The sequence below is a fragment of the Cenococcum geophilum genome (genome assembly GCF_001692895.1).
Source record: "Cenococcum geophilum 1.58 unplaced genomic scaffold K441scaffold_80, whole genome shotgun sequence".
Taxonomy (NCBI): Eukaryota; Fungi; Ascomycota; class Dothideomycetes; order Gloniales; family Gloniaceae; genus Cenococcum; species Cenococcum geophilum.
In genome coordinates, this window is record NW_027137638.1 from 211,736 (window position 1) to 233,070 (window position 21,335).

General features: G+C 39.7%; 2 protein-coding genes across 2 annotated transcripts; both read right to left on the reverse strand.

The window, feature by feature from the left end:
* Window positions 1–1,453: 1,453 nt before the first annotated feature.
* Window positions 1,454–2,922, reverse strand: K441DRAFT_682382 (uncharacterized protein; the record flags this gene model as incomplete). Its single annotated transcript, XM_067651566.1, has 6 exons — window positions 1,454–1,581; window positions 1,660–1,723; window positions 1,774–1,930; window positions 1,982–2,020; window positions 2,069–2,440; window positions 2,492–2,922. 6 exons carry the CDS (start codon window positions 2,920–2,922, stop codon window positions 1,454–1,456), a joined length of 1,191 nt encoding a protein of 396 aa, XP_067497241.1.
* Window positions 2,923–5,697: 2,775 nt separating this feature from the next.
* On the reverse strand, window positions 5,698–8,159 carry K441DRAFT_670234 (heme peroxidase). The gene is made up of 3 exons (XM_067650252.1): window positions 6,767–8,159; window positions 5,859–6,708; window positions 5,698–5,784 (listed from the first exon to the last, which is right to left on the reverse strand). The coding sequence occupies exons 1-3, from the start codon at window positions 7,700–7,702 to the stop codon at window positions 5,720–5,722; spliced, it is 1,851 nt and encodes a 616-aa protein (XP_067497242.1). The 5' UTR covers window positions 7,703–8,159; the 3' UTR covers window positions 5,698–5,719.
* Between the last annotated feature and the right edge of the window lie 13,176 nt (window positions 8,160–21,335).

Genomic DNA, 21,335 nt, shown 5'->3' on the forward strand with positions numbered 1-21,335 from the left:
ACTTATTTCTATAAAAGGTTTCTTTTTAGGCCTACTGGGCCTTAGCATTTTATATCTTATAGGGGGGTTTCCTAGTTTTTATAGTAGATAATAACCTCCTTAGGTCTCTTATCTCCTAGTCCTAAAGGTAAAAAACTAGGTAAAAAGCCTTGCTAGTTTTTACTATCCTTTTATACCCTTTCTCCTTACTAATCTTACTAGACGATTTCTAGGGAGATTAGGCTAAAAGGTAGTAGAAAAACTAGTTAAAAAAGACTAGTATAGTTATTTTCTTTTTCTATTAGAAGTAGAAAAAACTACTAAAAAAAGGACTTGTTAGGCTTTTGCTAGCAGAAAAGCCCTAAAGGCAATCCTCCTCTTACTTAAAGAAAATCTAACTAAAGGAGATATAGAAAAGAGTCTACATCCCCTATCTTATTAGGCTTTTACTTTCTATAGAAGAAAACCCTAGAAAAAGTCTATGTTTTATATTTTTGGTGTTCCTACCCCCACCTCGCCTATAAGCTAGGACCACCCCTTAGAAGAATTTTCTCTTCGGAGAAGGGGGTAAAACGGTAAATAAACCCACCTCTAGCTCGCCAGGCAGTAGGAATTGGGTCTTAAAAGTTAGAAAATTGATTGTTTTTAATGGTAAGATGGGTATGCGTAAGTTTTGAAGTGCGGCGCCACCTTTTAGTAAGGTTGCATGTGTGGTAAAAGGTTTTATTGCTATAATATAGAGGTAATAGAGAATATAAAGATCTTTTAGCTTGTAGTATTTTAGAGATAACTAGGCTTGAAGTATATAAGTTTTAGTAGTAAGGTAAAGATTTTAAAACTTTTATTACAACCAAAGCTAGGACCATAAGCTCCTTCATGGAAGATTCGTTTGGATAAGGAGCAGTATGTCTATGCACAACATGCACAACGTGCACAACGTGCACAACGACCTACGGAGGGTCTGATTCATGAGAAAACATCATAACATTCCCCTGGGCCACTGCATCTCTGACATTGACCATGAAAGCAGACTGGACATTGCGCACCAGAAAGTTCGACAAGATTACCTCCAGCACATTCACAGCATATCCACATATCTAGCGGTACAACAGGACCACCGCTAATAACCTTTGGCTGGGTGTCTAAGTAGCCGTTACTCTTCAGCCGAATTGCTGTCTTTGGTGCAGGCTTAACTAGGCTCGTTTCGCTAGGGAGAACCGCTTCCCGAATACAGACCCGACTGTAGATAGATATCTCATCTCTCTCGGATTTTTCTTTCCTTCGCATCGCCCTCGTCCTATTTGTTCTATGGGCATGTTGATCGCGATTCTTCTGTTTCTTGGATTCGTGGGCTCTTACAGCGTCATCCGGCTCAAGCGATGGTAACATCGGATCTAGTACTAAAGAGCATTTTGGACTAAATGTATAAGATAAATTGGTCAAATTATTATGCTAACCGGATAGACGTTAAAACTTACCACTGTGATCTTAATGGTTGAAGCCCCGCAGGCAAACTTAGGTTTCCGTCACAATTCGGTCGCGGACATCGTCGGTCTTTGATCTCCAGCTCTGTGATAACTATGGACATACCGACTTTTGATCCTGGGAATACCAATTCCTGCCAGGTCTCGTTTTTTGGAATTGCCTCTTTTGTTTGAAGATTCAACAACACATACTCACCTCTCTGCACCTTCTTATATCCAGGGGCATTAAAAAACTGTTTCCGGAGATGCACTTCGAAAACCTACTCCATATTAGTTTATGAGTTGTAAAGATGACTATTAATTCAATCACCTGCCAGTCGCGAAACATGTTATACTCCAACACATGGCTGCCTCCAAGTGCATCGAAGAATCGAATGCATCGTGAAATATGGGAGACTGGAATTTCGAACCGCATAGCAGGGTGCTGCAGTGTTTGGAAACGAAGAAAGGCTCTGCGAAGAAATTCCCTGGCGACCATAAGTTCATTATTAGCGAGGGGGGAGCCCTAGCCAACTCACCACAGAAGCACCCATAAGCCGACAATAATAGATTCAACCCTGTAATATAACGTTAGCTGATACTTAATCTGCGCATAAACAACTTACAAATCTGCAACAAGGATTGCTAGACGGGTGGTCAATTGATTCAGAGGCTTGTCGATTTTAGTGTAATGCTTGATTGCGCTTTGGCTACCTGAATGTGGGCAAGCCTCTGCACTCATGTCATCACCATGGACCGCATAAGTAGATTGCAGTAATTGTGGAGGTTGATTTCTAGCAGTTTGTGGACCAAGACCAGCATTGCAGCTGCATATATCTTTGGAGACCTGCTCCAATTTCGTGGTAGCGGATAGTAAAGCCTCCACTAGAATAGCTCTTTCCGCTTCAGTATCCTTTCTAGATTGCTGTTCTTTAAGCGAACTAATAATCGACTGAAGCGCTTGTTGGTTATCAGATGCTAGGGCCTTTATCTCTTTACTACGCAGCTGTTAATCGCACACCTAGCTATTGACCACAAAGAGCACTCACATCTGCTGCATTTCAAGATACAAGTTAAGGTTGGAAAGCTGTTCTGCTATTTTCTGATGGAGATTTGTCACATCGTGGGAATGGAAGAGTGCCCAACGTGCTTTCATCGCCGCGGTAGGAAGTTTCCCCTTGGATGCCGACTCTCCAAGATATTTTTCAAATTTTCCAACTTTGTCGAACAAGGCTGAGAGCCTACTCCAAGAACCCTGAACAAATTTGGCTGCACTTGCTTTCTGCGCGCTTGTTGCGTTCGGGATGACATTGTCTAGGATTTTCAGCTCGCTTAGGACATTAGACAAGAATGCGAGTTCAGTCTGTAGCTGCTGAAATTCGAATGCTGCTCCGTCAGTTTCGCGAAGTGATTTGATAACACTGCAAAGGAGCTCAGCAGATGCGATGAAGTCACCCACGGCAAAGCCGAAGGCTGGCATCGTGGGCGACCTTGTTGACCTAAAGCTATTGCCACGAGGATGCTTACATGGGCTAAGAAGTTATGGTTATTGGAGATTCCAAGAATTCTTCAAGGCTTGAGATCTCATAATAAGAAGCATGTCTGCCTTGCAGGCTAAAAGTGGCTTACTAATGCGAGGCACATCCAGCCTTGCAATCTTAGTGATCCAGTCTTATATCTCTTAGATGGACACGTTGAAGTTAATTCAGGCTTCCTAAAATTCGCCAATATTTGCCTAACAGCATGTTTTGGAAAGTTTGGTCTAAGGAGTTTGCTTTTTCCCTTGCAACGTTGAAATGGGCCCTGCTGTTATCGATAAGGGACCAGCCAATCAGAGACCTCGGTTCAATGCAAGTTCCCAATTAAATCCAGTAGCGAATTCTGAGGATCCCAACGTCGTAAGGGATACGCAATGAGTTCTCCGATCCCGATTGCAGCTTTCTTCTAGTACCTGCTCCTTATTTTACTTTCTCTACCCTTTCCCTAGACTAATCCGCGTAATAATTCGCTGCTTTTCGTTGCCGTTATCCGCTTAGCTGTAAGAGTATATATATTAGATCCCGCAAGAGTCGCGCAAGTGCGCGAGTACTCTCCGTCTTTTGGTCGTATGGCGACGTGGAGCGGGACACGTTACATTAACCTAGTACAAAAAGTTTAAGATAGCTAACGTAGTGGTTATAGTCTACTCTCTTTACTCTTACGAGAAGAATAGAATAGGTCCTACAGCTATAAAAGTTTAGAGGCCATTTTAAAAGATATTAAAAATTAGTTATAGGAGGTAATAGAAAAGTTATCTATCCCTTGCAACGTTAGGGTCCCTAGAGAATTCGCTACTAGATTAATTAAGTACTTGCATTAAACTAGATTCTCCAATTAGCTTCTTCCTTAACTAACTTTAAAATAAGCTAAACAGTTATATTAATTGCTATACTGCCCCTAATAGTTGTTATATTATACTATAAGTTGCTTAAGAGGAAATACTATAGAAACTATATACTTATTCTAGCTAAATACTATCCCTTTGGCTAGTAACGTCTTACGAGAGTTAAACTATACGCGAATACTATAATTAAAAATACGCGTGTAGTTAAAGAGCCTTAATCCCATTAATTCCATTAGCTAGCTTCTATTGATAACTATACGACTAAATCTACTAGCTAAAAGGATAGAAGAGCTAGTTGCTATACTAGAAGCATTTTATAATAACTTTAACTAAATTACTATAGTATAAAGGAAACTAAATAGCAAAATATAAGGATTTAAGAACTTTCTATTATACTTTACTAAGTCCTACTACTACGCTAAAAAGATTAGATAAAATAAACCCACTTTAATTAATCGCCTAATAGAATCCTTAAATCCTAAATTAAAGGTATTTCTTATCCCTTACTGTTACGAGATACCTCTATAACACCTTATATACGCCTACCTGTTTCTACCGACTTAGTAATTAGAGATCGATCACGAGACGGCAATATGCCGCAATCTACGGCATCCTGCCATATTCTGCCAAGTTCTGCTGGGACCGCTACGCGAATCTTATTCTGCCCCGTATATATATTAACTAAGCAACCAAGTTAATAACATATACCCCTTTTTCTTATTTCCTTACCTTCTTTCCTTATATAACGCCTTAATTTTATTATATAGTTTATATACGTAGCTTAATAATATACTACGTCTTATTTTAAAATATACTTTTTAATATTTTACCTCTTAGCCGCCTAAGATCTATAAGGACCTAAATACTATAAAAATTAACGCTAGTAATCTAATAGGATATATACCCTAATAGAAACCTATTAAGTAAGAATAATATATTAAGCTAAACATCTACTTTAAATATAGATATAAGGTATATTACTTAGGTATATAGTAGGGAGTAGGTAAGCCAAGTATAAGTTATAGAAGAGTTAATAGAAGAGAACAATATAGTAAAGAGTAGGTATAATAATACCCTAGTATAGAGACAAACTAATAAGGAGGAAAGGGCTATAGGCTTAAGGAGCTTATAAAGAGGTGCTAGGGGCTAGCTAAAGAATAGCCTGGGCAACCCCTAAGAGCTCCTACCTCTTTTTTTACTACTCCGCCCCCTTCTATAGTATACTATAGATAGCTATTTAACTCTTAGCTACTATGCCTAATATTTCTTATCTAGCTTTAGTTCTTTATTTAGTAAAAGTTACTAATAAGGGTAAAGTTCTAATTAATAATTACCCTTAGGAACCCTGCCTTAATTACTTCTAAAAGGAAGGTCCTAAGCTAAGTCGCTTTCTAAAATAACTCCGTTATGGGGTTTTAATAAATATATTAGATGCTATAAACTCTAACTCTTAGGATTATAATAAATACTTTTCCGAGTCACTCTATTACAACTAGATTTCTTCTAATGAGAACGGTTTCATATCAGCAGCGCTTATGATTGGACATGCTCTCCATCATATTCACTTGTCCGCATTTCATTCCCAGCACTTCCTTAAACATCTTACCGATTTCAAGTTGGACTGTTCATTATCAAACACTGATAGCCTTTTTAGAAGGCACAACGAGACTCTTTCGACGAACCATTTCACAATACCGCAAGCATATCTGAATAAAAGTTTGATGATCTAACAAGATTTCACAAGTGAACCAATACAAGTCCCAGTCAAACCTACGTCTGACACAGTAATTACGCTCCCCAGCACCCAGCCCCATCTTTTAACATTGTGCACAGAAGGAAAGAACCGAAGCGGGCACCGGGCCCATCTTCCCCACCCCAATACCACCCCATGGCCTCACGCATTCGTCTCCTTCCCCATATACTCCGCAGACCGCCCAACCTTCTCCCACGGCGCAAAAGCTACCAGAAAGTATCAGCATCATCCCTCAAGCCCGACTCAAGCAGCACACGTAGGAATCGGCATCAGGACTCACCATTTTTCGAATCTCTCAACGGGCCCCTCAGTGCCGGAAAATGCCGACACAGCACATCCTTCATCCCATTCTCCTGGACCCACCTCAGCCCCTCCGCCGTATACACCTCCGCCTTCCACTCCGTCGCGATGAACCGATCGCTCTTGAGTCGCCGCGACGCCATCATTATGAACACGTGGAACGCAGTATCCGAGAACCCGAACCCCTTGGGCAGCGGCTCACATAAACATCCAACTAGCAAGTCAACTGCCTCGATATCGCCGGCATACACGGCGCTAACTTTGGCCGCCAGGGCGCTGTTGCCGCCGGTGAGCGCGAGGAAGTCGCGGGCCGGCGCCATGTGGAAGAGGCGACGGAAGGCGTTGTAGCGCGGGACGCCGCGCTCGCGGTCGCGCAGAATGTCGATGGTGCCCATGTCGAGGTGCTGGCCGTCGGGGGTGTGCAGGTCGCGCAGGAAGTTGGGGGTGTTGTTGATGGTGATGGCGCCCGGGTGGTTGATGCCGAAGGAGTAGAAGACGTCGGCGAACGTGAGGCCGGCGTCTTGCATCGGCTTGCGCGCGTTCGAGAAGGCGATGTCGTGCATGGGCAGTGTGGTCCGGTGCGTGCCATGCTCGACGTCGAAGAAGGCGACGTTGTCCGGGATCAGGGGGTGGAGGCGGTACACGGAGACGAATTCTTCGGTCAACGAGTATGGTACGCCGTCTTGGTCGGCTTTGGAGCCGGGGATCCCGCTGAGGATTTCGCCTGAGGACACTCGTCCGAGCATCTTGTAAAGCTTTTCGCCGAGGATGCCCCACCAGTTTCCGGTGAGGGCGATGTCGATTGCCGGGTGGGCGAGGATTGCTGGTGTCTGAGAGAGTTTAGCTTTGCCGTTCTATGCAGAAGGGGGATTTGAGGACGGTACTCACCCATTCGATGGTATGGATCTTGGCCATAAGTGCGCAGTTGATAAGGCGGGCAGTATCAAAGATTTGTTCGCTAGTCCAGCTAGGATTATTTTTACGCAGCTCATCGCAAATAGAGTTATGTTCCATGACAAACAACGTGTGCATCATCTCCAAACCAAGCCACCAGTTTGCAAAGAATCCTGTGATCGGAATGCCTTTGGAGTCTCGAGGCAAGTACGTGTCCAAACTCTCCACATCCACGGTAAGCTTCCCATCTTTCGAGCTACCGCGAAGCTGCATGGTCCTCTCTTCTGTGGAACCGTAGATTTGCGAGCCATCCCACCAATGTGTGTTCTCATTTTGATATGCGGGACTCTCTTCATCGGTTTTGTCCAATGGTTTATCTTCCTGGGTGCGAGGAATCTTCATCTCCGAATCAGTCCACTTATCTCCCTCTCGGAGTGGTACCGTGTACGTTTCCGAGTTGCTATTAGTATGCATGAACCAGTCATGGACCTGGAATTGGATCCAAGCAGCAGCCAAAAGGTTAACGATTGTAGCCGGCTTGAACTCCTCTCGTACCAGTAACTCTTCGCTAACCAGTCTTGGACTCGGCGTCATCAGCTCCTCCAGTGTTGGTTTTTGGGTGTATTTGCGTGGAACATTCCGACCAAACCTCATGCCAGCACAGCCCATCCGAGGTTGGTCGAGGTCATTGAATAAACCATCAGAGTTTCGAACCGCAAGATACTCCGTGTTCTCCATGTGAGGGCAGCCTCGTGTGCCTTGGTATTCTGGAGAGGGATAGACATCATAGAGGTTCTTGGCTCTCAGTTCATTTCGGAAGGCCAAAAGGTTTAAAGCGCCTAGGTATCGTGGTAGACGATGCCATGGTACCAACCAATTGACGCCTTTGAACACCCAAACCAATACCTTGTCACCGAAGGACAGCGACATTGTAGTAGGAAATAATGTAAAGGTATTGAAGGAAGACTAAGAGTGCTAGAAGGAAAGGGCTAAAGAATAAAGACGAAAAGTCACGAGGTTTAGACGGGAATATAGGGTAAGTGTTTAATGAATTTGGTATTGGAAATATTTGATTAGATTAAAGAGAGATGTTGGAGTTAGATGCGAGGAAATGTAGATAACACTGCTGATCAGAGTAGGCTCTAGGAAGCACCTGGCGGCTTGGGTATATATAGCGAGAAACATGACACACCAGAACACCAGGATATTTATGGTGGTGCGCAGCTTATGCCAATGAAAAAAATTAGTTCAAGCCACGGTTGTTAGGTCAGCTAGACGTTCTCGCAGCTAGATTCTTTTGGTATATTGGGGCTGCACAAGACCGAAGTATTTATCGACATCCTTGATAGGGCCTCCGGTTTATTGTCAGCACTATCCTAGCTAGATGGTTGTGGATTATAGGACTGCAGCCAATGATAGGCAGCAACAAGCAGTGTACGGTGTGCACCAACGAGGAGGGAGTAGCGCCTAGCCACGGCAGGTCCGTAGAGGTCAAAAAAGCAGTTCAGCTGCTGAGGTAATGGTGGTGAGCGCGGCTGTGGCAGTGCCTGGTGATATTGGGGTGAAGGTCATTATGACCGACGAAAAGCTCATATTCCAGGAATTTGTCAGCTTGGCAGGCCGTGTCGCAAGGACCGCTATCCCGCTCTCGGAATCCGGTACCTACAAGTGGAGGGCTGTGCAGGTCCAACGAGAGAGACGGAACAATAGGGTCGCATGCAAGGCCCCGCCTGCATGCGTCACATCGTTTCCCGGTTTGCATGATTGCGAATCACCAGATAGACGCCTCCAGACGCCTCTATGCATCTCTGCACACCATTCTATCTTGGCAATCAGAAACATCGAACGTCCATCGTTTGCGCTTGGTCTTTTTTATCATTTTTATTTTCCCTTTAGTCCAACTTTTTTTCATATTGATGATAGCCCGCGATGTGTTCTCCCAGGATAGTTTCCGCTTATGCTGTATGTCCCGATAGTGACACTCCTTCGGATTTGTCTCGACTCCTCGGGTATCCCTTCCAACGTCAGCGTCCTAAGATAGATGGCCCGTGCCGAACACCATAACTAAAAGTACGCGTATAACCTACATAGATACAATTATTATTATTCTTCTTCTACGGATCCTAGCTCGGCCCACGCAGGCTACTCCGTGCACATAGGGGAAAAGTAAATATTGACAGGAAAAAACCCCTGGTATGTTGGGGGGAGGAAAAACCTTATCCCTTCAGCTGGAAGCGTTCTACGAGAGTTGAACCGTGCGCGAACACCAGAATTAAAAATACGCATATGGTCACGGAGCCTTGATCCCATTGATTCTATTGGCTGGCTCTTATCGATAACCGTAGGACTAAATCTACCAGCCGAAGGGATAAGCCGCCTTTAGTAAGATAAAAGACCCCGTTAACTATCTCCGCACCTAGCCAGTAGCTACTACGTCTAGACTTCTATAGATGTTAGATCTCCTTAGTAACTATCCCTTGAAACGGCAGGGTCCTTAGAGGAAGTGGTCTATGCGCGAATACGAGAATCAAAACAACGCGTATATCTGTATAGAATTTAATCATGAATTATACCATCACCATGCCTTCTAATTGTACTAGAATTAATACGGACCTTGTTCAGAAGACTTAATATAACGTTCCTCCAAATCAAATTATAAAAAAACCCTGCCCTAAGCCCTGGCCGTTGCCCAAATTCGAACCTCTCTATATTGACGATTGGGACGACCATGGCTCACTAAACCTACCCTCTAACGTTAATACACGCGATCCTTTTAAGTTATTTAGTCCATTCTTTGCAGATAAGATTATAGATAAGCTTATAGAGTGGATAAATAAGCATAAGGAGTTGTACCCGCCAGATAAGGAAAAGGAATACCTACGTGTATGGTAGCCAACATGCAAGCAAGAACTCTGGGCATACTTTGCAGTGCTAATTCGTATGGGTATTACTATAAAATCGTGCATTGAGGGCTACTGGAAGAGTTTGGGTACATTAGCTGTAACCGACTACCGACACTGCGCTGAGACACAAGATCACCGCTTGGAAGGCTCCAAGACGGCGTTACCGCCACCCAATATATTGGTTGCAGATCAATATTGGTGGCAGATTACCGTTCCCATTTCAGCTATCTATTACCCCATTACTTCTACCTTCTTCGTGTATATATAGAGCCTCTAGAGCTACATTCACAATCAAGTCGTTCATGCATTTCCACACTCTGCAAAGCTTACATTAGCTATGAAATCAAAAGCTTCGTATTTCTAAGAACGGCTGCTTGATTTAGCTGATTTGATTGGTGGGCTCTTATCGATACCGTAAGGCCCAATTTTGTCGTGTCAAGGGATAATAACCTTTTTCTAGCTTATCCGCAGTTAGGGTTTACTATATCCTAGCTAGGCCCTACTTGTAACGGCGCGATCGCACGCTACAGTAAAATCTCTTTAGTACGATACGGTTTGCTCAGCCGAGCGTATCGTAATACCAAGGGTATCGTTGTATTACATACTTGTATGTAAAATGCACCCAAAATCAAAATTAGGTAATGATATTATATATCTACGCGCGTGAAGTCGTAACTGAGCGATCGGCTATACTAAAATACATCGCGATCGATTGCTGCTTGGTGTTTTGAGTTCGTCGGCCTTGAATTCGACGCTTGTGCCTTAATAGAGTCGTAATTACGTCTCTATTAGAATCGCTTTGCTGCTCCTTATAAAGACGAAGCTTTTGTAAGGCCACAAGCGCCTTATTAAGCTTGATTTGAGGTTGCTTAATAACCTCCTTGTCTGTTTCCGCATCGCGATCGGGCCCTACGTAGAGCTCTACTACGTGCTTAATAAGATCCTTTAATGAATCCTCTACTTCCTTACCCAGTAGCTTAATAAAATTCTGAATATTTATTACGGCGCGAATTCTTCCTACTATAAGCAGTTGTTCTGCTATTTGCTGCATCTTATTAACCACAGGAGGATCTAGATAATCTTGAGGGCGAGGCCGTGGGCCTATACGAGAGCCAAATAACGTAGATTTAATAAAGCAATTCTTAATCGTCTGTGGTGTAACTTCCTTTTAAGCTTTAATTGACTATCGAATTGCCTATAAGACGTGCATCTACTTAATTAGATCCTTATCTTAAAGTGAGAGCTCTACCATAAATCGCAGCTAGTATCGCCGGTAGAGCAGCTTAAAGTTTGCGATTATCCCTTAATTAAGAGGTTAATATAATAAGGTACAATTGGCAGGAAGGAACTCCACGCGCGTGTTCTTAAGAGAGCCATTCTTAATAAGCGTTTAAATAGCTGCTTTGTGGGCGCTAAAGCCGTCAATTAAGAGTAGTATCTTCCTGCCGTGCATCCTTTTATTAAACTAGGTAAGCCACTTAAGCATAATTACCGTTGTTATCTAGGCCTTCTTATTATACCTCTATATAATATTTATAGAGGCTATATTAATCCGATTGCTTGCGAAGTAACGTGGCTTTAGTAATAAGCTAATTACGAGGAGAGGAAGCTTATCTGAGCCATCTGCATTAGAGTAATTGCCTAGAGAGATTCGTGCCTTTTACTTCTTTGTTCCTAATAGAGCCTTAGTAGCTAATGTAGTATCTAGTATAGCCTTCCAAAATAGCCCTGTCTTATCCATATTATAGACATCCTTTAGTAAATAAGGCGCGACGATTGCTTAAAGCTCTACCATACGATCTTCTGCTCCCTCCATATTAGCTGAGGCAGCCTTACCGTACTGCTTCCTCTTGCGAATACCGTTGCGAGATTTAAAGCCTTTTAACTAGCTAAGCGACCACTTCGGCTTAATTGTCATCGCTAGTATAGGTATTCGTTGCCATAATTGAGTGGCGGTAGCACGTATAAGGTCGCCAGTAATAGGAATGCAAGAGTTCTGTAGGCGCTAGTGCCACTTAAAGAGAGCCTCCTCTAGAAGAGGATGTTCGGCAGCTCTCTTTCGCTCTCGCGTACTTTGCCCGCGTTATAATTTAGCTTAATTAAGCTCTTAGAACTTGTCGCTTAGTATTTCTAATATTAAGAATTAATTAATATTGCGATAAAGGAAGTTGCTTGCCCAGCGAGCAACCTCCAATTATAGTAGACCGGGGTGTTTTTAGTAGTGGGTGTGTATTTTCTGGCGCTTGTAATTGGTGAAGCCGTAACAGCGTCGCCTTGTAGGATTTTAATGTCTTGCTATAATAAATAAGATAGAATTAGGTATAGAGAGTAAGATCTAAGGGTAATTTTAATGGATTTTAATTGTTGTGTAATGGATTTAATGGCTAAACTTACGGTGAGTAAAGGCTAAATCTAACGAATTAAAATCTGCTTATACTGATATTGGTAGTAGGTGCTAACAATATTATTAAAAGTTAGATTATCGTAATATTACACCAAAAAAGGCTTAATTAAGGGGTGTATATCGTAATATAGATGATATCGTTATATACCCCATATCGTACTAAGGAGGTTTTACTGTACCTGCCAAATTCTGCCAAATTCTGCTGACCTACGATTGGCTCGCCTAAAGCTAGCGCCTTGGCGGCTCACCCTATCCCTTTGTGTGGCAATTTTTTTATGGACTTTTTGTATCCCATAAGCTGGTAGATTGAGGCCACTTTTAACCGAGCCAATTAGACCCTTCCAAATTGTCAAATATTTTGGTGTTCGCGCATGGGCCACATTTTGAGGTGGCCTCTACCAGCCTATGGGATATGCACGCCTCATCAGCCAATCTAGAGGCTCTATACCGTATAGAGTTGGTGTTGAAGCCTCTGGTTAGTGCGGTTGCTCGGCAGCAAGGGTGCTGGCGCCTCATTGACGCCGCTGATTGAACCGTTTAACTATACCTTATTTGACGTATACAGCACGTCCTGCCTTATAACCTTAAGCTAGTCCTTCACCGGCTTATTCTTATTAATGTTAAGAACGCGTATAATGCGGATAGGTGGTAGTAATTCAGGGGAAGAGTCTGATGGAGGATTTTCCTATATAATCAGCAGTTAATGGAGGAAGGGCAGAACCTACAGTTATAACGTTATATATTACGACTTTTTGTCTAACTTCCTTAAAAAAATATATATAGGTGTTTTTAGTGGTGGCCTTCTACAGTATTTCATCGGCATCGCAATATTGACGCGTTTGGGTGAGGTTTGCTAATAAAATCACGCTAACTAGGATGCTTAGAGCATGCTAACCCAGGCCGGAGCGCCCAAAATGCCCAATACGAAAAGTCCGTTCTGCCACATAAAGGGATATATTTGTTTACATTGGTCCTAGCGACCCCTTTTCCTTCTCCTTAGCTTAGTATCTTTATAAGATAGCATTCTATAAGCTTTAGTTTAAAGGCATTTATATAAGCCGTTACTATAACGAAGCCTTGTAGGAAATACTACGGTGGACTTATTAATGGGCTGGGTATATAGGTATAGAATAGTTAACAACATAAATATAACTGGTGGAGTGGTTACCTAATGGATTAACTCTAATTATATTCTAAGATTTACTATAAAAAGAAGAACTATCTAGGTAGGGACTATAGTCCTTTAAATATATAACCGTACTCCTAAGAAATCCTCCTTATACGTAAAGTACGTCTTATATATAAGGTACGTAAGTTCCTTTTATTTCTCCCGTTTAATACATAGTATATTATATAACCTTAGCTACTATTCCTCGTTATATAGTTCTATTGGCTCTATTTTAGACTATGCCTTAATTAACTAACTAGCTACTTCCAACTTCTCTCCTAGTAGTTATAATATTATACTTAAAGCGTTTATAATACTATCTCCCTCCTTTCTATCTTTGTCCTTAAAGACTCTTAATATCTCTAAGTTATCTACTAGAGGTATAATATCCGTCTAATTAATTTGGTTAATATTATTGCTTAGTGAAATTATACCATCTCTATATTTTTATTGTGTAAAAGAGGGGTTAGTTTATATTACGTTGGCAAGTCTATCTTTATAACAACCGTTTTTTTATTTAAAGTATACTAAAGCAAATATTTATTTATCTTATACCGTTTACTTTACTTCTAATACTAAATATACGCGTCCTATTAATCTTAATAGTCGTCTAGTTCTCTAGTTAATTTATCTTAAGGTCTTATATTTAATCTACTACTACTTATCTTAATAGCGAGTTATTTTAAGCTCTTACTAAGTTAGAATGTCTTATAATATAAAATAAAAGGCTTTAAATACCCGCATTGCGGTATCTACTTAGTTGTTCCGTCTTAAGAAGGTTTATAAAAAGGTTTATTTTAAGGAGTAGAAACTTATAGAATAAGGTTTATAGGAACTTAGTAATAAAAAAACGAATTCTCTTTTAACCGAGAAGGAAATAGATCTAAGTAGTTCGGCAACTACTCTTCTTAGGTCCCCCTTAGGTGACTTATTTTTTAATAATCCTTTTTTATTAATACTGCCTAACCTAATCTCTTTTAATACTCCTATACCTTTCTTATAGCGTTTTTTAAATTCTCTAGTAGCTTTTAGGTAGTCTTATTATAACCTATCCACTTAACCTTATACTATATTTTATTGTTAATGTCCTTATAACTAATAACCTTTAAAACTTACTATTTGTCTTCCTCTTATCCTCTATATATGTTACGGCTTGAACAAATGCCTCTAAACCGAAGCTTGAACGAATGCTATATTACGAAGATACTAAGCTAAAGAGAAGGAAAAGGGGTCGCTAGGACCGATGTAAACAAATATATAGGGTAAGCCGCTAAGGCGCTAGCTTTAGGCGGGCCAATCGTAGGTCGGCAGAATATGGCAGAATTTGGCAGGTAACGTGCGATAGCGCCGTTACATCACCCCCCTCTTTAAAAGAAAGCCTGCCCTTAGGCTTAGTTAGAAATAGGGTAGCACTAGGCTTATAAATATAGGATTACAAAATATAAGATAAGGAGAATAAAGGGGACACGAATACGTCCAGACTAAGTATAAAGGGCAATTGTAGGCTAAGTGGAAGCATTAGGCNAGAAAGAGTAGCCGCTAAAAGTCTTAGTACGGATCTAACTAATTAGACAACTTCGACTGGCGGTCAAAGTTCCTAGACATCTGAAATTTTACGGTACTAGCAGAATTTGGCAGAATTTGGCAGAATTTGGCAGATAGCTATATTAGGGCTTTAGGGCGTTTTTGTCCCTATATTCTTCCGGTAACTTATTATCTTTATTATACTAGCATTCTATCTATTTATCTAGGTACTTTAGGGGTCTAGGCGCATTAGGGTATTAGTTATAGAATTCTTTAAGCTTCTAGGGGCAGCCTATAAAGTTTTACGTAGGGTACTAGGTTAGATTAGGATTATAGCCCTTCTATTAGACACGGTATTTTAGCGCTCCCCATACTATCTTATAGGCCAGTATTTTGTTAACCTCCTATTTGTTATTACCATTTACTTAAACTAGTAGGGAAGGCTCGTTCTTTTATCTAGGTAATAGGTCGTTCGTAGCTTTCTATAACTTATTTAGCGAGAAGATAGGGTAAACCCTAATTAAGTTTGGGAGCTTTATCTTATATAAGTTGCCTATCTTCTTAAGAACCTTATATAGTCCTACTATCTAGTAGTCTAGCTTACGGCTAGGTTGTTTAGTCCTCTAATTCCTTATTATAACCTAGACTATATCGCTAGGGGCAAAATCGGGCTCTTAATGGTGTTTATTCGCCTGCTGTTTTATTAACCTCTAAGCTTTTTCTAAGTTCTCGCGGGCTACCGTCCAGGCCTCCTCTAATTATTTGGCGTACTATTGGGCCTTAGTATAGGATAGCTTCTTTTATATAGTCTAGGGTTCTTCTAGCCTTTTCCAGTTAAAGCTTGTGCGGAGTAAGTATTCTATTTCTAGCTAAATTGGGGCAAACCCTATGGAGTTATAGGGTAGGGTTGCTTGCGCGTAGTCTATTAAGGGTAATAGTTTAAACTAGTTGTTTTAGAAATAGTTAATAAAGGGCTTAAGCCTCTGGTCTAGGTACTAATTTATAATCTCTGTCTAACCGTCTGTCTAGGGGTAATAAGCCGTAAAAAGCTTTAGCTTAATGCCTAGGATTTAGGTAAACTTATTCTAGAAGGCTAATATAAACTATAGCCTATAATCGGATATAATAGTATCTAGTAGTCCGTAGATTTGGTAGACGTAATAGACATATAGCTAGGCTACCTCTTTAGCATCGATGTTCTTATAATATAGAATTAAAAATAGGCGTTTACCAAAGCGGTTAACTATAACTATAACTATATCGTATCTGTTACGGTCCCTAGGTAGTTTATAGAAGTCTATAAAGATATACTACTAAGGGCGCTCTAGTATTGGGAGTGGCTTAAGTAGTCCTGGGGTCTTATCCTATGGGATTATAGCTCTCTAGCAGTCTTTACAGTTCTATATATATTGATTAATATCCACAACTATTCTTAGCTAGTAGTAGCGGCAGTTAATAATTTTACGGGTCTTGTTCTTATTAGGGTATACTATAAAGACTTAGCAATAAGCTTCGCGGATTAGTTTAGTCTATAAATTGTTAACGTTAGGGACTATAAGCCGCTCCTAGTATAGGAGCAATCCTTCCTCTATTTTAAAATTGGGGTTTCCTTTCGCGGCTTGTTTATAGAGAGCCCTTAGAGTATTAGCCGTGCGGTTTACAGTTAGGAGGCGGTTAATTAGCCCTATTAGCTTATCTAAGGACTCCTCTATTAGTGCTAGCTCGTTTTGCTAGAAGTCTAGCTCCTTAAGAATCCGCGGGTTGAGCTATTCTAGATAAAGGAGGGCGCGCGTCCAATATTAGGTCTTTAGCTTATTCTAGGGTCCTATATCTTATTCTTTTCGGGTTAGGGCATTAGCCTTAGAGTTTTGCTTACTAGAATAATATATAATCGTAAAGAAGAATTAGGAGAGTATTTCGGCCTACTAGGCTTATTACTTTATAAGCTGCTTTATAGTTATAAAGTACTTTAGGGCTTTATAATCTATATATATCTTAATCCGGGAGTTCGTACCTTTAAGCTCTACGCGCTATTAGGAGAGTAATTAAATAATAGCTAGCATTTCTTTATTATGTACTTCGTAGTTATACTTAACCAGGTCTATTATCTTTAAGAAAAAAGCTATAGGGTACTATTCGCCATTTAGATATAACTGTAATAGGATTCCCGCTATAACCCTATTAGAGGCGTCTGTTTCTAGCATTAATTTAAGGTCCGGGTTATAGTAATAAAGGATTAGGGAAGAGATAAGCCGATTCTTTACCTCTTTAAAGGCCTTTATATAGCTATTGTTAAAGATAAAAGGCGTATCCTTCCTAGTTAGTTATATAAGAGGTTTTGCTATAATTCCGTAGTTACGGATAAACTAGCGGTAGAAATTATAAAAACTAAGGAAGGACTAGATTCCTTTTACTGTATAAGGGGGCTTCTAGTTACGGATTACCTCTACCTTCTTAGGGTTAACCTTAATTCCTTCCGTAGTTACGATAAACCTAAGGTATTTTATATGTTTTACCCCAAACTCGTATTTCTTAATATTAACTTATAAGCCCGCGTTCTATAGTCTCTCTAGGACCTTCTTAATATAAACTTAATGCTTAAGTTCGTCGTCTAAGTATATAAGAATATCGTCTAGGTATACCGTGTAGAATTAATTAAGGTAATTAAAAAGAACGTTATTTATATACCTTTAGTACGTAGCCGGTCCATTTATTAGTCTAAAAGGAAGAACTTTATATTTATAGGAACCATAGCGGGTATAGAATGTTGTTAAATCTTTAAATATAGGGTTTATTCTAATTTGGTGGAAAGCTTAGCGGATATTAAGTTTGGTAAAGATCTTTGCCTAGCTTAGATATATAAGGGTCTCGTTAATTAAAGGAATAGGATACTAGTCCTTTTAAGTAATAGCGTTTAGCTTTTAATAGTTAATATAAAAATAAAGGCCTTTATTAGGCTTTTTTACGAACAGGATAGGGGAAGCAAAAGGGGCTTAACTTAGCTCGATAAACCCTTTATCTAGGTTGTTAATTAAGTACTACTTTATTACTTTTAGCTTATCCGTTAATTAATAGTAGAGGGGGCTATAGCCTAGCGAGTTATTAGCCTCTAATTAAATCTTGTGATTATACGTCTGGTAGGGGGGTAACTTATTTAAGGCCGCCTTTGAGAATACATCCTTATAGCCTATATAAATAGTAGGAAGAAGGCGTTTAACTAGTTCCTTGTCGGTTTCCTTATCTAGCCTCTCCTCTCTATTATTAATAATTTAGTTAATCTTATATAGGCTTATTATAAAGACCTTATTGTCCTTTTGGTATATATTAAAGTGGAACGCTATAACGCTAATTACGGCGATATTTACGGTAGGGGGGTTAACTAATAATAGGGGCGTATATAACTTTAGGGACTTCTAGGGTACTAGCGTTATTATTACTCCTTTTAGCTCCTATTATATCTTTTAGAGGTTATCCCTTATATCCTATTAATATGTTCTTTTCCATAATGGTTAGATCTATGCGATTTAGACGTTATCTATATTATTATCTATCCTGCTTCCGTATGTAGAGTCCTCTTTAAATATAGCGCTTTAGGAGAGTATCTTTATTAGTACGGAGTTCTTTCTAGCTTTATAGCGGGCGTCCTCTTAGGTAAAGGCTAGGTCACGGGCCCGGACATCCTACTAGTAGGTAGGGTTAGCCCTTACGGCTAGTGTCTTGCGGTTAGTTTGGATTTCCCTAATAAAGGAGGGTAACCTTAGTCTATCCTCCGGCCAAACAAACTATCTTTTTTGCATGTTTAACTAAATATCAAAATAGGACATCTATTTTCGTTTAAGGATTATATTGTAGGACCCTAGGTCTAGAATGTAAAAGGGGATACTGTATTAGCGTCGTCCGTTAAGAGCGATATATAACTTTAAGACATAGGTAACGGGCTAACCGGCTTAGCTATTGTAGCCCTTTACCTAAATAGGCTTCTTTAGTTAAATAGCTTCTGCATTTAGAAACTTAGCAACATTATTTATATAGGTAGTATTTATAAAGGCGAAGCTATTTACTCTAGTATTAATAAGGGCGGTTGTATTAACTTTATATCTATTTTAAGATACTATATATAGAACCGTGAAATACTTTCCACCTATTAACTAACTAAGATTAATCTCTTTGAGATTAATAGGGTACCCTAGGGGGGAGTCTTTCCCTAGGGTTCTTCTTTTCCTAACTTATTAGACGTTTCTCCTTCCTCTATCTCCTTAATATCGCCTATATCCTTTAGCTCCGGGCAGGATAAGGCAAAGTAATCTTACTTATTGTAGTTAAAGCACGTGGCCGAGGCAGGGTTAATTAGAGTATTACGGCGAATACTAGTTAATGGTGTAGTACGTAGCTAGTTGGGTAAGGCTCGCCGGTGCGTAGTTATAACCGCCTTTAGTATAAGAGTAGTTGTAACTTATCTTCCTACTCTAGCTCCTATAGGTATAGCTAGTAAGTTCCAATTGTTATAAAGTTGCTTCTGCTAATTAGGGTAGGCGTTAATCCGCTTTAGTTCTAAGTCTAATAATAGGTAATAAGCTGCGAGTCTTTTATAGGTTAGTAGGTTATTTAAGGTTATAGCAATCTTTTCTTATAGCCGGATTATTAGCTTATTGTATAGGTCTAATTGGTAGTTCTTAAGGGGAACCTAGCCTTCTCCTATAAGGTGTAGGAATTAAGTCTAAAATTTAGTAAAAAGTTAGTTCGGTTTTATTATTAGGTAATTATAGTTATAATAGGTATTTCGTACTTTATTTGGGTTAATATAAATAGCCGCTAAGTGCCGTATTATCTTATTAACAGATATAAATCGGATAGGGGAGTCGTCCTTAAACTTAGCTTAAAGGTGCCGTTAGGCGTCCCCAGTAGTTCGACTAAAGAGGTAGAGCATTTTAGCTTCTTTAGAAAGGAAATAGTTATAGTTAACGCGGAGCTTTCCTTATACTTAAATCCTCTAATTCTTAAAGGTAGGGTCTATNCCGTTAAANAGTNGTAGGGNGTTAGGGAGCTTAACGGACTTTAATTACTTTGTTATTATATTTATACTCCCTAGTATATCGTATTTAGTAGAGTAAATAGGTCAGCTAGGGCTTTAAGAAGGGGAAGCTAGGCTATTTTATAGGGCCGTAAGGCTTTCTAGGATCTCTTATAGGGTCTCTTATATATTTCTCGCTTTAAGACGATCGGCTTCCTAGCTGGCTGCAAGGGCGCGAATCTACTCGCGTATATCTACAATATTATTATTATCTTCAATTTCTAATCCTAATTGGATCTTAGGTTCCTCTTAGGTAGAGGCAGCTCTCTTAGATAAGCTTGCTTTAGGTGCCATTATTAGCTTTTTAAGGTTCGTTAGTATTATACGCTTTAGTTTTAATTCTAGGGGTATAGGTCTAGTTCTGTCTAGCTTATAAGGTGGGATATTATCTAGGCCTTCCTAGGTAATGTAGAGTTATTTTAGTGTCTAAGTATAGCGCGTTAATACGTTGTTGCAGACGAAGTTTCTTTAGGGTAGGATATTATTAAGGCCTTCCCAGGCAAGGTAGGGAGAGCTTAGTATAATATTACGGCTTAAATAAATGCCTCTAAACCGAAGCTTGAACGAATGCTATATTACAAAAATACTAAGCTAAAGAGAAGGAAAAGGGGTTGCTAGAACCGATGTAAACAAATATATAGGGTGAGCCGCCAAGGCGCTAGCTTTAGGCGGGCCAATCGCAGGTCGGCAGAATATGGCAGAATTTGGCAGGTAATGTGCGATAGCGCCGTTATAATATATGTCTACTTTATAAACTAGTGGCTTAATATTCCTATATACTGGCTCTAGCATTGCGATATACTATATAGGGTAAATCTTTATTTTAGCTAGTAGGTTTAACTTAAACGTAACCTATAAAATTCTCTATATAATTTTAAAAGGTCCTAGTCTAACATAGTCTACTTCTTACTTAGTCATTAACTCTTAAAAAATTTGTATAGTAGCTATACTTTATCCCCCTCCTTAAGATCTAGTCCCTTAGATCTCTNAGCGTTATAGTATCTTTTTATTCTTTCTTATACCTTTTTTACTAATTCTATAAGGTCTATATAAAGATTTATTAGTATCTTTATTCTTTCTTTAGCTGTACTACTCGTTTTCTTCGCTTATTATAAGCTCAGACCCCTAGAACTCGGTTACCCCCCGAACTCGGACGGGTTTCCCATATAAAACGTCAGTTTTCTACCTCTATAAAAACAGTATTAGTAATATATTATTAATTATATAAAGTTCTAAACTTAAAGCTTATATAGTCCTAAGTAAATTTATAAAATAAAAATTTAAAAAAATGTCTTTATGCGCCTAAAATGTTAAATAGTTTATTTTACATAGTAAAATAGCCCCTTAAAAAAACATACTATACTATTTTAATAAATTTTTTTAATAATATTTTTTAAATATATATAGCTATGCGACAACAGATTTTAATTTTTATAGCATTTATATATATAGGCTTTTAAAATATAGCCAGTTTAAAAATCCCCTATATAAAA